We start from the raw sequence: 15,750 nt of genomic DNA on the forward strand, positions 1-15,750 counted from the left end.
AAACATTTAAAGGTATAAAACAAAAAAAATGTCTTCAGTTTAAAAGCAGCTTATTATTAGGGAAAACGTGCAAAAACAATGTGGCAACTCAACTGGCCTTGCAGCTTTGAATGGAAGAGACTGCAACTTAAAACTTATTCGATGTTCTCACCGTTTCTTCCATCTTTCCAGGTATCATACTTATCTTTTGGGCAAATGATGTTAACATGATGTGACATGTTTGTGGATGTCTTTTTTTCAGAGCCAGATGGTTAAAGGAGCCCAACCCTGAAGCTGAGCAGTTGTTCAGCATGGTGGCAGAGATTTTCATATTCTGGGCCAAGTCTCATGTGAGGGTGATAATTAGTACATTTCTTTTTTCTTTTTTTCATCACCACACTACCACTGTGAATGCGTTGTTCAGTGCAAAATACGCCATGTTTCTATGTTATGTACACAATGGGACAGATTTACTAACGCACAAATGTGGCACATTTTGCTCGTGCAAAGTGTACGTAAATCCTCTAGAGAAATATGTAGATATTGGCATTGGGTATTTGCAGTCATTATCCCTAATTAGGCAATTATACAATAGTGTGTATACATAATTTATTTGTATATATATCAGTATCACATGACATTGTAAATTCAGAACATTGTGCATAGTGTATGCATCAGTAGTATCCATAGACAGGTGTGCATATACTGGCTCATGAATAGAATTATTATACTGTAGATGTGCAGTGCTAGGTACAGTAGTACTGTATGGCCGATTGGCCGTGACATAACTGTATAATGGTATATAACATTTACTTATTTATATTGCAACAGAATTTCAAGTGGGAGGAGCAGAACTACGTGGTCCAGAATGAAATCAACAACTTGGCTTTCCTGCTCAACAACAACAACAATAAACTGTCCAAGGTTAGCGATGTATAAATTGACCTTAACAGGCAATTTGGGCATTTTGATATAAGCCTATTGCATCTTCAAGTCTATTATCAAAACAACACGGCAATGACTCCCGCGTCCTTCTCGCACCTCTAGCCCCCCATGTTTTTTTTTATCTCTCCATAATGTCATGTAATGAAGCGCCAGCTCCTGAACTAGTAGGTCTATCTATAAAACAACTTGAGCCCTGGCGTCCTTATTCTGGGGCAAAGAGATATGGTGGAGAAGGAAATACTATCGGACCTATTATAGACCCCTGGGGGGCCGTGGTCAACTAGTACTATATATAGGGATTTTAAGTGTTTAAATATACAGTAGATGGAGAATTCTGAGATGGCTATAAACACTTTCACTGCAAACCACTGTAGGAAAAAATCCTGGATCATTTATTATAGCAGGTAATGTAATCACATTGAAGTTTACAACTAACTAGCTAAAATTAACACTCAAGATTTTACTGTGTATGCTTATTCAGATTCGTGGCTTTTCATTTCCCAGGCATCAGGCCATGAGGGGAGGAAGATGAAGAGGAAGGGGGACCGTTACAGCACACACACGTCTCTGATCGTGGCGGCCGTGAAGAGGCTGCTCCCCGTGGGGCTCAGTGCTTGTGCTCCCAGTGACCAAAGCCTCATCGCGCTGGCCAAGAGCCACTTTTCTCAGGTACGGGAGGACATTTTAATACCTGTGTCGCCCCCAGCCCCTGCCATTTGAAAGACAGAAAATATGGTTTTCATCTTTGCTTTGAAGTCCTTGGGTGAATGACACAGCCATGATGGAAGGCAGGCATTTTGTGATGTTTCTGTCACATAGATTTCCTAATGGCCGTGGATTGCTTTTCACAGAAGGACACTGAAGAGGATATCCGCGAGCATGTTTACAATGGCCTTTTACATCTTCAGAGCAAGGTACATACACGGTGATGTATGGCAAATGGAATCTAAACTCAGTAATATGCACTTATGCTGATAAGTAAGTAAAGGACAGAGGTGGTGTGTATGTGTAGTGAAGGGTCACAAAAAATGTAATTGAAAAATGTTGCCTAATTTTAGAAGAGATGTTAGCAGTTTCCACTGAATGTACTGATGGAGCTCTATGCCACTATGGGGTGGAAGTGGAAACCAGTTAAAAAACCAGGTCCAACAAATGCGTTGGACCTGGGTTTTGGCATGTCACAGGTGTAAGTCATTGTTGATATAAAATCCTATATTATCTATTCTACATGACAGGACAGCATCCCGTGTAACCGATGACAATGCAAGTAGATGAGAGCACTGATTAAATTAATGAATCTTCCATTCCATTCTTCCATCTCCCTTTCAATAAGCATTTTGCATATTGTTCTACACTAGAGATGCGCGGATGGCCTCTCACGTCACCCGAATCCGCATGTACAAATTAATTATCCGCCCGTTATCCAACCGCAATAATTATATTATCCAATTTAAATATCCGCATCCGCACCAACCGTTTTTCCCGTATGTCAAAATATTATTATTTTCTGGTATTCCCCGTTAGTTTTAGTATTAGTTGTGATTTAGCCTATGGAATGTCGGTGCGTCTTTTTCCTTTTTTTTAAACTGGTGCTGCGCTGAACATATACAGAGCGCACGTGCTCTGCTGCGCTGAACAGACTCTGTGCGGCATCCAACATACAGGCATCCAACATATGCGGCATCCAACATACAGAGCGCTCTGTATGTTCAGCGCAGCACCGGTTTAAAAAAAAGAAAAAAGACGCAACGACATTCCATAGGCTAAATCAATGCATTTTGTGATCGCATCGCACAGAGGCTGCTCTACACACTCACACAGACACAAGCACGCAGAGATTTAGCTATCTTATGGATAGATATATTAGATGTCATTAATTTATTTACCGCAATATTTCACCCGCGGTTTATCCGATATTAATTAATAATTATATTTGATTGACCCGAATCCACCCCAAACCGCGGTTAACTGCGGCAACCGCGGCTAAAACCGCGATCCGCGCATCTCTATTCTACACGTGTCAAGACAAGCATGACAATGCAATTGGAGTGCATCTACTGTAATTTGTGGGAGGCAAGACGTTTGCAAAAGAGATTTAATATACATGTAAATGTACTCTTTTGCATCCAGAGAAGTGTCTTCCAATAATCTCACAGTGATAAGTAACTCATGTGACATGAGAGACTAGAAATGTCAAATAGCCTACACAAATACACACACTGTACATGATCAATAGAGATAAGACAATATGAGACATTTTGTCTTTCACAAACAAGCACACTCATTAAATGCTCTTCAAAACGCGCTCATCACAAACTTTGTGCCTCATCATTGACAAACTACCTCCCTTTTGAAGCCAAATATGAGTATTTTTTTGTGTGTGGACCATGTGAAATACATGTATTATGTATGTGAGTGCAGATCCAAATAAGGAAATGCGCACGTTGTTTGTCCTCTATCAGGGGGCTCCAGCGTGCTGGTGGCAGGAGGCTCTCTATACTGAGCTCCCACATCATGCAGGGGCCGTGTCGGACGCCCAGAGCACTGTGGTCAGGGTCATGGACATTGCTCGAGTCCTCTATCACCTAGAACAGGTAGGCACAGGGAGAAAAGCCACTCTGGAATAACTTTGGATTTCCAATTCACTGATCTGATTAGATTGCCCTGCATACGTAACTCCTAAGGGTCATGTTTGACAACAAATTAAAGGAGTGCTCCTTGCAAGAGAACAGCTCTAGTTTGCCCATTTAAAGTTCTAATATATTGCTCGCCTCAGTGCTTTTTCCACCTGTTTGCCTTGTGTTCAAGTCAATTGAAACTAAATGGAAACCAAATTAAACTGTCAATTTGCTTTCATTGTACACTTATCAGAGTCAAAGTAACACAGTGGTCTATTGTGCAGGTGGAACACCCACAGAGAAGTAGAAAAGCTGTGTGGCATAAGGTCTTATCCAAACAGAGGAAGAGAGCAGTGGTGGCCTGTCTCCGGATGGCTCCTCTCTACAACCTGCCCAGGTACGACAATATGCATGGGTCATGAACGCAACCTCCATGGGTACAACAATATGCATGTGTCATGAACACAACCTGAAGGTACAACAAACACCAACGTACGAATGGACTCCACATCGACAACCATACACTCACTGTAGAGCTATTAGTGCCATGCGCAGACCACAACATTTAGTCATGCTAGTCACAAGTCACGCAAAGTAAGCTACATTTTTTTTTAAATGCATGTTCCATGACTGTTTTGCATAAGTCCCAACTCTAAAAATAGCTAATTAAATATTAATGAACATTAAAACTTGTGTACTTGAACCTCATTGTGACATCACAATGAGAGCTCCACCCACCAGGGTGACATTTTCTCCCCGTCCACCATATTTTTGCACACCGCATTAAAAAACATAAGTACTCCCTGCCATACATTTTTCTTTTTATTTGTTTATCTTTATACGTAATATTTTTTATTCCTCTTTCAAATCACCAGCATCGGTGTAACCAGTACCACTGTGAAGCAGTTTGTTTGTTTAGCGATGAAACTAAGAAAGATCCAAGAAAGGAAAAAAGTGGCTTCATTGAAAATTCCAACAACAGCGCCCCCCAGCAGCCAGAACAGATTCTTTATCATTGCATTTGAATTTTTTTCAGAACATGCAGGGAGAAAAAAACTCAGTCAAAATGGTATTTTAAGCTAAACACTTTTCTTAGGACCTTAACAAATGTAAAACACCATAACATGATGTACTGTATATTGCAGCAGGGATGTACAGTATAATTTAAGTGATACATTGTGTTACTCTCCTCCCCAAAGAAAATCTCTATGTATGTGATGGAACAGTGAATATATGAACCTTGGCACAGAGGCCCTTAACAACGCGACAAGAGTCAATACTATTCGTCCTGGAATGTGAATGAGACCTCGGCATTGTGTAGGGGACTTCTACTGTAATTAGGAGCTAATGTAAACCCTAATTAGGCTATCAATCATAGTCCTGTCAAGGCAGTCCTATGGCAAAGTTATTAGCATATGAAAGGCCAATAGTGTGCGATAGAAGACTATTATCTCAGATTTGGTGTGACATAACTTGGGGATATCCTTGTGCTGTTGGTATCTGGTGACTATAATGAGCTCCACAGATGATATGGAATAGGAGACCATGGTGGATTAAAAGTAATGATATAATCATAAATCCTCCAGGGGCTGTATTGATTTTCCTTTGCTTTACCTTATTTCAGCCCCATCTTCACTTTTCTAAATCTCTCTCTCTGTCCTCTTCCCAGGCATAGAGCTGTCAACCTGTTCCTGCAGGGCTATGATAAGTCCTGGATGTCAGTGGAAGATCACAGCTTTGAGGAAAAGCTTGTGGATGATTTATCTGTAAGTGTCAAAGGGACATGTCATACAATATGTGATCTGCTGTCACTCTGCGATAGTGGGGTCCAAGAGTGATAACAGCAAACTAAAATAACATCAAAATCACTATTTATTTCTGTTAACTCGAGCATTAAAAGAGATTATTGCCTGCTTGGTTTAATTATGTGCTCACGCAGCATTAGTTTAAGTCAGAAAACGTGGATGATATAGATCATGCTTTTTAGTTTTTAGGCATTTTTGCTTTGACATGCGAGGCCATTCTGGATTGTCAACATATTTTGATGTACTTCAGGCATGGTACAAAGAAGGGATCTCATAGCCTCAGACAGGGCAGGATGGAGAGAACTTTAAAGAGAGAACTTTTTAAAGTTTCTAATGTGTTTCTGTGAGTGTGAGGGTGAGTAACTTCACTTTGTGTCTCAGCTAATCTGTGTATTGTCTGGCTGTGGACAGTTTAATTTAGAATTGTGAAGATGCCTATTTTCCTCCTGAAGCAGGAAAAACAAGAAAGCAGCTTGGGGCTTGTTGCGGTAACAATGAATGGAAGGCTACTTTTGTTCTTTTTGTACTTTAGTTTGAAAAAACGTATGTTGCTATAATATCAGTGGCTGTCAAACGTTTCCATGTCAAGGACCACCCAAAATGATATGTATTTGGCCGCGGACCCCCATCTCAAAATACTTAGTTTTCCACAGCTCCACAACGTGACATGTCGGGTGGAGCTTTGTCTTTTTCAGCGAAAGCTTTCCCCACAATAACAGAAAACAGCAAAGACACTATAGAGCCCTGAGGCACTCCACTCAACCATATGGGGTTTAAGTGTTTAAGCCCTTCCTGTACCAACATCTCATATACAGTATGTCTCACAATTGTGAGACATACTTTTCAACTCAAAACTTTATCATCTCTTCAGGCTTCCACCAAGTTTCATGAAAATCTGAGGATGCGCTCTTGATTTTGACTTTGACATTGCACCTTTTTGACTGTATAAGCTCTTATATAATCTCCGCCTTATCATTCCCTCCTTCATGAAAATCTGTCCCGGTCTATCTTGCTAATAAGAAAACTAACACACACGCACGTACACACTCGCGCGCACACACACACACACACACACACACACACACACACACACACACACACACACACACACACACACACACACACTTTTGTTTCTTATTCTTTTGACAATACAAATATATGTTCATGTACTGTATAAGCATTTTTGTCACTAAAAATATCAATCAACCAAAACAGAATGGGAAAGAGACAGCTACAGTGGCTTAAACGTTTGCTATTTGAACTGGATAAGATTGCCATGCAGTTGTGTGCACGTGCCCGTGTTACGCAATGTGATATGGTTAGCCATGGTTGGCTGTGGATGGTCAATAGACTCATTAATAGAGAGAGAGCACACAGGAAGGGCTTCACCTTTGTGTTTGGGCTGCAGATGGCGGGAGTGGCGGAGCAATGTGGAGGTGTCGGAGATGAGGAGAAGGGGGCGGAAGGAGCCGCAATGCCGATCGATCCCCTCCTACAACTCATTACACTCTTCAGCAGGAGCGCTCTGATGGAAGGGAGGTCTGTGTTTGTGTGTGTGTGGTGTGTGTTTGTCCATTATTAGTTTTCACATGCAGTAAAACCCCCATCCCACTTTTATTACAGCTCCAAATCAATCTCCAGGAAAGTCGATATTAAGTTGTTACAAATCGTGACTCTTTGTCTGACATGAGACCATTGTCTTTAAAAGCCTTTGTATGAGACATGTAGTGCTACCCAGGGGTGCAATGCTCACTGGACGGCCTTGCACGCCGTCCCGGAACCTATTTGACCAGGAGCACACGCATAGATTTAAAACTACTTTAAATTCGCACCTCAACAAAGTTTTCAAAGGCTCCCGACTCACACCTAGCGAATTAACATAGGAATAAGCCTAGATGCATATCAATTGTCCATTGTGTGACTTGCAGTGTAGGTGTTAAGTGACGTGCGCGTCACGTCATTGAAATAGAGTGCAAGAACATACCAAATGATCATTGCATGCCTGGTGCTACCTCACCCTCCCCTCTAGACTCACCTTGAAAGGCAATTAATTGTTGCATTTTCCCTGTGTTAAAAGTAATGACTTTCTTCGTACATTATTGTCACCTAAGCCTGCTTAGGTGGCACTTGACGTGCACTAATGTCTGGCCTATCTCTCCTGTCCACAGTAAACTTGGAAGTGACAGTCTCTACATGTCCTATGCTGCTATTATGGCCAAGGTGAGAGAAACTACTAAATGGACAACGACCTTATTTACTGTATAGTTTTAAGTGATTTGCTTGTGTGCTCAAATAACCTGCCAATCACTTTATGCAGTAATGTACTGTATATGGAGCCAAAGTCAATGTCATTCCCATGTGCTGCTGGCTAATGTTTGCAATCCAGGACGTTATGCAAACCATGTGCCTCTTGGTTCTCTGTATAAATCAATTTTATGTCCCTTGATGCGATGTCAGTTGAATTCCCCCTGCAATTTGGAAATTAAATGTCATATGGTCAAACTCACTATAACCGTTTGGCCTTTAGTACACTAATTGCATTTTAAAATGCAATTAGTGTACCAATTGGTAACTTTTAACATCATGTTCCACTTCATCCTAAGTTCACAGTCATTATGTCCTGTCCTATTAGTCACTTTCAAGTTGGCGTCTCTATTTTGAGTATGTCATTATAGGCGATTTCACCATTTTCCAAAAAAGCTAAAATAGCCAATATACACGCTCACAACGAGTTTCGACGCGTTTTGAGCTTGTAGGGCGGCTATTTTTGCTATTCGTTATACAACAAAGTATATACAGGGATTAAGTGGTAAATAAATCTGACATAAACCCTTTTTGGATTTCCTGCCTCCTCCTTGCACAATTTGTTATGTCTGTTGTATTGTCTTTTTATTGTGCCAAATAAATCAAACTTACCTATATTGTCAGATTCATTTGTGCGCTCTCTGCTTGCTTTTTGTTCAGTTTCATACTGCTTTTCTCTTGCTTGTTGTTATGGTTGTCTATTCTCTCCCTCCAGAGCTGTCATAGAGAGGAGGAGGAGGATGGAGAGGAGGAGGTGAAAAGCTTTGAAGTGAGGGCCTCTACTCTACCTTTGAATACTCCGTTTACAACACCTTCAAGTGTTTCAAGGGCTGATTGTTTTGTCTGCAGAGTTCTTTTGGTTAAAGGATATTTAATCTAATTTATTGAGTTGTTCACTGACATAATAGACTGATATTTGTGCTGCCCAGGAGAAGGAGATGGAGAAACAGAAGTTGTTATACCAGCAGGCCAGGCTCCATGAGCGCGGGGCTGCTGAGATGGTCCTGCGAACCATCAGTGCCAGCAAAGGTAATGCTGATTAATATATGGTTTTGTGCTCTACATAAGCTTGTATGCTGCTTTTTCCGGTGCACACCATATTATGCAACTTTTTTTTTTCTTGAGGAGCCCCCACTACAGTAGCACCTGCACCCTACCGCTCACCATTCAACACCCCTGCTGACAGGTGCCGCTCCAGTCCGTAGGAGCTGGTGTGGCGACAGAGATTATCCTCCCCACCCGGCCTCCCTCCCATAAACATGCCCAAGTGTGCTTGTATAGATGCTCAGCCAAGCTAGAGGCACCCCTAATCTACTCGTTGGTGGACACGAACTTTACCCTTGTGCCACCCAAGCTCCTCTGTACTATGTAAAATAGGGTAACTGCTGTCTTAACTAATGGCTGAATTACCGTAATTGAATCGGATCAAAGATTATTATCCAGGATTAGTCTATATATTAATTAATTACCTTAAAGGAGGAGTTCACCCAAAAAAAATACTTATTTTCTATCAATTGCACACCCTATGAAGCCTTGAATCCATGGATTCTTTTTTGTTTTTGTCACATTCCTAAGCTAATAATTTGATTCCCGTCTCCTACCGGCTAATGTATCCGGTAGGAGACACAAAGTAGATTATTTGTGTCTCCTACCGGAAACACACGGTCATCAAATTATTGTCTTAGGAATGCCACAAAAACAAAAATAAATCCATGAAATCAAGGCTTCATGGGGTGTGTAATTGATAGAAAATAAGTATTTTTTTGGGTGAACTCCTCCTTTAAGCTAGTTCTACTAAAAGACCGTTTGACAGCATGATCTCATACATCCCTGAATCTGCAGGACATGTAGGTGTGATTGCGCGTGTCTGACACCCCTAGCCCTCGGTCTGGAGGCATTTTTATGTATTTATTTGCACTTCAGTTCCGCTTTATGTCCTTCCTGAAGGTTAGAGCCGGTGTGATCCCACCCTTTCCTGTTTCTCTGACGCATCATGTTGTTTTGTGATTTTCATGATGATGTGTGTTCTAATGTTTCATCCCTAAAGGGGATATGGGCTCTGTGATGGCCTCTACTCTGAAACTGGGCATTGCCATTCTCAACGGTGGGAATGCCACTGTGCAACAGGTACTGTATTAATATTATTTCATATGATACAGATACAATGGTCCAGACTGGTTATTTAGCTGAAGTTTATTTGTGATCTCTGGTTATGGTCATGGCAAAGAGACTGCTGCTGTGTCACAATGACTTTTATTTTCCCTTTTGTCTTACTACAATAGAAATGTAGGGGCTGCTATAAATATCACAGTGCAATTACCTTCTAAAAAATATGCTGGGTAAGATGTCTATCCAATCAAGGAACAGACGGTAAACTTACCTGATGTCTGTCATGCCCACATGCACACTGCCTAAACCGTTATTTACAAAGGCGGAGCAGTTAATTTGTAGGTTGGTTCCATCTTTATCCCCGATCGATGTGCTAGACTGACAGTGTGGTAATTAAGTGACGCTGAATTGGCAAGGCGAATGAGCAGCCTGCTATAAGTTGCAGAGGCAGCGTGCGTGAGGCTGTGATTGACAATATATGAGTTTGCCTCCCTCTTGGATAGGTTCCCTGATTGGATAGACTTCAAGGGAATTCTAGCATAGTGGAACTCAGCATGGCCTGACAAAGATGTAATCTGTCGTGAAAAATCGTCCGAGTTGCTCCAGCGCCTACATATATTTATTCAGATACTGTATATGTGTCCTCTCCTGAGACGCAGTGATATTAGTCTGGCTACACCGGATCAGTCTTTGCTTCTGATAATCTAAATTATAATTCTCAAAAATGACTTAACGGTTTTCACCTGTTATGAAGCAAAACTATGCTAAATTAAAAATAAATATACAAAATTCAGGATATTGCTGGTTACAAACTGTATTTCAATTTATTGGAATAAAACTGAGGTTTCAAAATGATAAAGCAAACTGGATGAGGTTCAAGTATTTGGATGATCTTAAGGAGCAATACCTCTTTATGTATGAATCTGTATTATATCAAATTAAAAATATGTTTTTTTTAATTATTACCTGATCTTAGGTAATATGGGTTATATTTCAGCAATGATACATGAAATTGAGCACTATACCATAATATTGACACTGGAGTGATGCGTATAACGGCATACTATTGCTAGTGTTATGATTGCAATTTTAACACAGTTTCATTATGATTGGATGTTAATACAATGATGACACAAGCTTATTATAACATTCTATTCCACAAAGGAAAATTGTCCCTTCATTCTTTTCCCCTTCTAGCACATCCAGTCCTTGTTTGTGTGCAAGTGGGAAAAAACATTGAGTCTGCCAATTTTGGGGAGATTTTTTTTTATTTGTTCAAAGCTAATTTGGCTAATTAATTTCTGTCCAGTTGCAAACCGGTTAATGTTATGTTAATAGCAGAGCTTGTTAAAATAGCAGAGCTTGTAGATAGACTATTTCCAGGCACAGGCTTTATGTCAAGGAGCATTGGACTGTTCCTCCATTCAGAAGCTGCCATTCAACGATCCTATTAATTTCTATGAGTGCTGTTGCCTTGAGAGAGCTATGCTGTTGACACACTCACAGTGATTACTGATTAGCATAATAATGCTGTCTCATCCATTCATCTTTCCCTGTCTTCGATGCTCTGTGTGACAGAAAATGCTGGATTATTTGAAAGACAGGCGAGATGTTGGCTTTTTTCAAAGCATGGCGGGACTCACGCGGTCGTGCAGGTGAGTGAGCAGAAGGCTGCTGGTTGATGATGATAATCTGACGTATTTTGTCACCTGTTTCAGAGGGTGACAGACTTCACTAAGCCATGCTAACTGATAAGAATACACCAGAGAAAATAGCCATAGCACTAAAGCTGTTCTCATTTCTGTCTCATGTGTGCGTGTGTGACCACAAATCCGTTCCTCTGCTGCCCAGTGTGCTGGATCTGAATGCATTTGAGAGGCAGAACAAAGCAGAAGGATTGGGCATGGCCACGGACGAAGGCTCTGGTACAGTATGAAATGAAAAATCGTAGTTCAATACAGCCGTGTCACAATGGCCATAGCCGTAGCATCATTGGCCGTGAATGAACATACCCTTGATTTTTCCTTATCCATTCTCTCACCTTGGTATCTGTATTATTATCCAGAGCTCCTGTCCTTTCACGTAATGCTATCCTGGCTCTCCTGCCTAACTCCCTCCCCTCCTTTTGTCTTTATGTCTCTCGCTTACCATGCACACTGTGCTCACATTTTCAATTGGAATAGCTTCCATCAAACATTCCCTCTACTTCCATTCCTCTCACCCACCTGCCTTTATCTCTTACCCCCCCCCCCCAACTCCCCTGCCCCACAGGCGAAAAGGTGATGCCAGATGAGGAGCTGACACGCGACCTTTTCCGTTTCCTACAGCTGCTCTGTGAGGGACACAACTCAGGTTACTTTTACACGCACACACACACACACACACACACACACACACACACACACACACACACACACACACACACACACACACACACACACACACACACACACACACACACACACACACTCACACCTGCCATTACTGCCATATAGCCGTCTATTAGACCCTAGATGCTTAGCTCAGTGTCACTTGAAAGGGAAAGGGACAGGTTATTATCTTGTCGTTTCCACCTCATTGTTATATTAAAGAGACAGGTGAATGGCAGTCTATTTCAGTCTGCTGTGAACTCCACTGGGTTTCTCTTTGCAATGGGTGAAGTTCTATTGCATATTGTAACATTATCCTGCTCTTTGCTTCTTCTTTTTTTTATGTAATGACACTTAATAACTCAATGTTATATGCTATAGATTTCCAGAATTATTTGAGGACACAAAGGGGGAACAACACCACTGTCAACATTGTCAGTTCCACTGTGGACTACCTACTCAGAGTACAGGTGAGCCTACACTGAAAGCCTTCCCATAGTTATATGACCAGAGCACCATGAAAACCAAAAAGTCAGTTTTAGATTTCCCCCCCCCTCCTGTCCTCTCCCACCAACCACCTCGATGGCTGACTGTTGAATGTTTGTCGTTTCATATCCTGGAATTTCATTTAAAAAAAATAAAAGAGGGGTTTCATACTCTTAAGGTCAATCAAACTGCGCACATGTGGGTCAAGTGCAGGTTAACCTGTCTCCATCTTTGCTGACTATGCTACACTGCACAAAGAAAATTGTGAATCACCACAAACTCACAAGCTATGCAGATTTAGGTGGAATATGATGGAAACTACCACAAAGAAAAGGAAATGCAGCTTCAAACAAGGACACTATAGGTAACTAACTTGGTGAAGCTGTTGCAAGGCGATTCTCTGAGAGTTTGTTTTGCTAAATTCACCAGAATTATTTTTCAATTTCACATGGGATCAATACAATGTGAAGCAGCACAGTACATGTGAGTCTCACCATAAAGGTGTGGCTCAAGAAGAGATCTATGGATGCATTCCTACTGAAATCCAAAGATGATTGCCAGACAGATAAGGTAGCAGCAGCTGAAATAACTACTGTTACCTCACTGTAGTGTGTAGCACTTTAGAGACCTTTTTTTTTCTGGTTAGATTGACATTATATCCAATTAGTTCAGTCAGATAACTCACGAGTAGACTGAAAACATCTTGTTTATAATATGTAAATACAAGTGTTATTATTATTATTTGATCTTGGCATTCAGGCTCTGCTACATGACTCCCTATTCAGCACATTAGAAGACCATTTAAAAGCAGGGAGATACACTATACATCTATAACGGGGAAAACAGAACCCTTAGGGAAAGCAGAGCCTTCTGGTGCTGCTGGGAGCAAACAAAGCGCATACAACGTTGAGTGGCGCTGACGGCAAGAGGAAGTACAATGAATGAGGTGAGCTTAAATAGACCATTAATTTGGTAAGCTGCTTGACATGTCACATACAATGCCCACATAGTGCTGCGCATGCATATAAACCTCTCGAGTGTATCTGCCTGAGCTAGCTCGGATGCTACACATTTTGTGAAGGTTGACTACTGTGCACTAAGCATTTTCAAAGTTATTGACATATTTTCTCAGCAACAAAAAATATGTGTCCTTGGCCTCATGGATCTTAAATATATATATATATTATGTGATTATCTGCAGGAGTCAATCAGTGACTTCTACTGGTTCTACTCGGGGAAGGAGGTGATTGATGAGAACGGACAGTGCAACTTTTCCAAGGCCATCAGTGTAGCAAAGCAAGTGTTCAACACACTTACTGAGTACATTCAGGTGAGTCACGGAGTCAGCAATCCATGTGTACTCGCAAGAACTTTGCCTTCCTTTACCTGAAGGGAATTTTGCTCACCTAAAAAGTTTTATAAGAATTTATGAGATTTACAGTCGCAGCCCAATTTACGGTACACCTGATTAGACGTAATACGTAATTACAAATGTGTTTGTAATTAGAATTCTTTTTTTTTTTAGACAGAAACAAACGCAGTTATACCCTAATTATACACAATTATTGCTACATTTCTACTCAGTTGCAGGGACATTACATCTAATTACAACAAATCTGTACCGCAATATAAACACAACTGACGACCCAACTTCTTCTAACGTCATAACGTTATACTATTATACTGTTGGGCTTCATTAGAAATGATATGTTCTTTATTAAATGTTATTTCTACTTACTTGCAGGGACATTGCATCTAATTACATTTACAACAGATCTACAGTATACTGCAATTTAAACACAACCCCAATTCCTAACATCATGACCAGGGGTGGATTTACTATGCACAGGGAGAAATTGCCTTACCCCTAAACCTTTTCCGATCTTAACTCATTCAGTGCCCGGCTTATTTATGGCAGTTTGGCTCTGAGTGCCACAGCCAAAATTCATTGTAAAAAAAAAGTGCTTAGGAGCCGAGATACAGCCTTTTTCAGTAAGAAGTTAAACAAAGAGTGAATGGAGCAGAACATTTTCAAATCATCATATCTTGGGTTCTGAATTTTTTTTTGCCCCTTGATCAACTTAGGCTGACAGACAGAGCTATTTTTGTATTCATATTAATCTATTAAAGCACCAATTTATGGATGGAGGGAGTATCAGTCAGTGAATCACACACTTAAGTAGTTGCAGCTGAAAAGCGTAACTTTTGGATGTGTAGACGAACACAGAACAGTTAATTAACACATGACTGACTCGGTTGGCGGGGGCGATTGAAAAAATCTATGAAGTTGTGCTTCTCTCCTGTTGGAGATGGACATGATAGTGCTGCTGTGTGCCTGCAGCACTATCTAGCCCCCCCCCCCCCTCCCTCCTGTGCCAGGCTGCCAGCAGAAGCTCTGTATGGAATTGTAATCGTTGCTGATGCTGAACTTGGTTCATCGAGAACATCAAACGGAAAATAGACCAGGAGAAATTTCACACATTAATTGAAGTACTGGACAGCTTGTCAAAAATATTCACAACCTATTGAGGGTCATAACCCTCCGCTATAACATCCTGCTGTGTTTGTTGAGAGACTTTTCTCTGCAACAAACAGAATGCAGATGCGCCTGAGTCGAGATCACGTGTTGACTGGTCGCCTGAACTTGATAGGCCTACTTTTCTCATTAGAACTAGAAAAAAATTGATTACGATGACATAATCAGGGGTTTCAACTTTTCTTAAATTGTTTTAGTCGGTTTTTTTCTTGCCCTCCGCCATTAACAAGTGTAATTTCTATTGACTGTTGTATGTTGATTGATCTTGTAAGTCGTGTTTAAATTATGGTATAGATCTGTTGTAAGTAGATGTAATCTCCCAGCAAGTAAGTAGAAATACCATTAAACTAGAAAAAGTGCTCCTCGGAGCATAAGTCTCCGCCAGGTCACGTAGGTTATTATGGCCTCCTGGTGGCGCTATAATAGGCCAATGTGAAAAGGGTGCCATTTATTCTTAGGCCTTTCACAGCAACTGGACACTGCATTCATGATTTGAGGCATTTTGTTCCAAAAATGTGTTTTGTTAAATTAGACCTGCTGGTGGCGCTATAACAGGCCAATGTGAAAAGGGGGACATTTCTTCCTCGGCCTAGTGGGAA

The 15,750-nt window shown here is 40.9% G+C and overlaps 1 protein-coding gene across 1 annotated transcript in view; it reads left to right on the forward strand.

Annotated features, from left to right (window-relative positions):
• LOC308100590 (ryanodine receptor 2-like) overlaps nt 1-15,750 on the forward strand; it is a gene marked incomplete at its 3' end in the record, with an annotated part of 113,856 nt that overhangs the window by 73,425 nt on the left and 24,681 nt on the right. The window contains exons 70-85 of the mRNA XM_080449658.1: nt 242-329; nt 811-912; nt 1,429-1,593; nt 3,387-3,518; nt 3,827-3,939; nt 5,212-5,308; nt 6,756-6,886; nt 7,516-7,567; nt 8,367-8,420; nt 8,581-8,680; nt 9,699-9,778; nt 11,339-11,415; nt 11,612-11,685; nt 12,032-12,112; nt 12,511-12,599; nt 13,817-13,945. Of these exons, the coding sequence (XP_080305784.1) occupies nt 242-329; nt 811-912; nt 1,429-1,593; nt 3,387-3,518; nt 3,827-3,939; nt 5,212-5,308; nt 6,756-6,886; nt 7,516-7,567; nt 8,367-8,420; nt 8,581-8,680; nt 9,699-9,778; nt 11,339-11,415; nt 11,612-11,685; nt 12,032-12,112; nt 12,511-12,599; nt 13,817-13,945 (1,564 nt within the window). The remainder of the gene's footprint in view (nt 1-241; nt 330-810; nt 913-1,428; nt 1,594-3,386; nt 3,519-3,826; nt 3,940-5,211; nt 5,309-6,755; nt 6,887-7,515; nt 7,568-8,366; nt 8,421-8,580; nt 8,681-9,698; nt 9,779-11,338; nt 11,416-11,611; nt 11,686-12,031; nt 12,113-12,510; nt 12,600-13,816; nt 13,946-15,750) is intronic.

Source organism: Gymnoscopelus braueri (genome assembly GCF_963280865.1).
Source record: "Gymnoscopelus braueri genome assembly, chromosome: 14".
NCBI lineage: Eukaryota > Metazoa > Chordata > Actinopteri > Myctophiformes > Myctophidae > Gymnoscopelus > Gymnoscopelus braueri.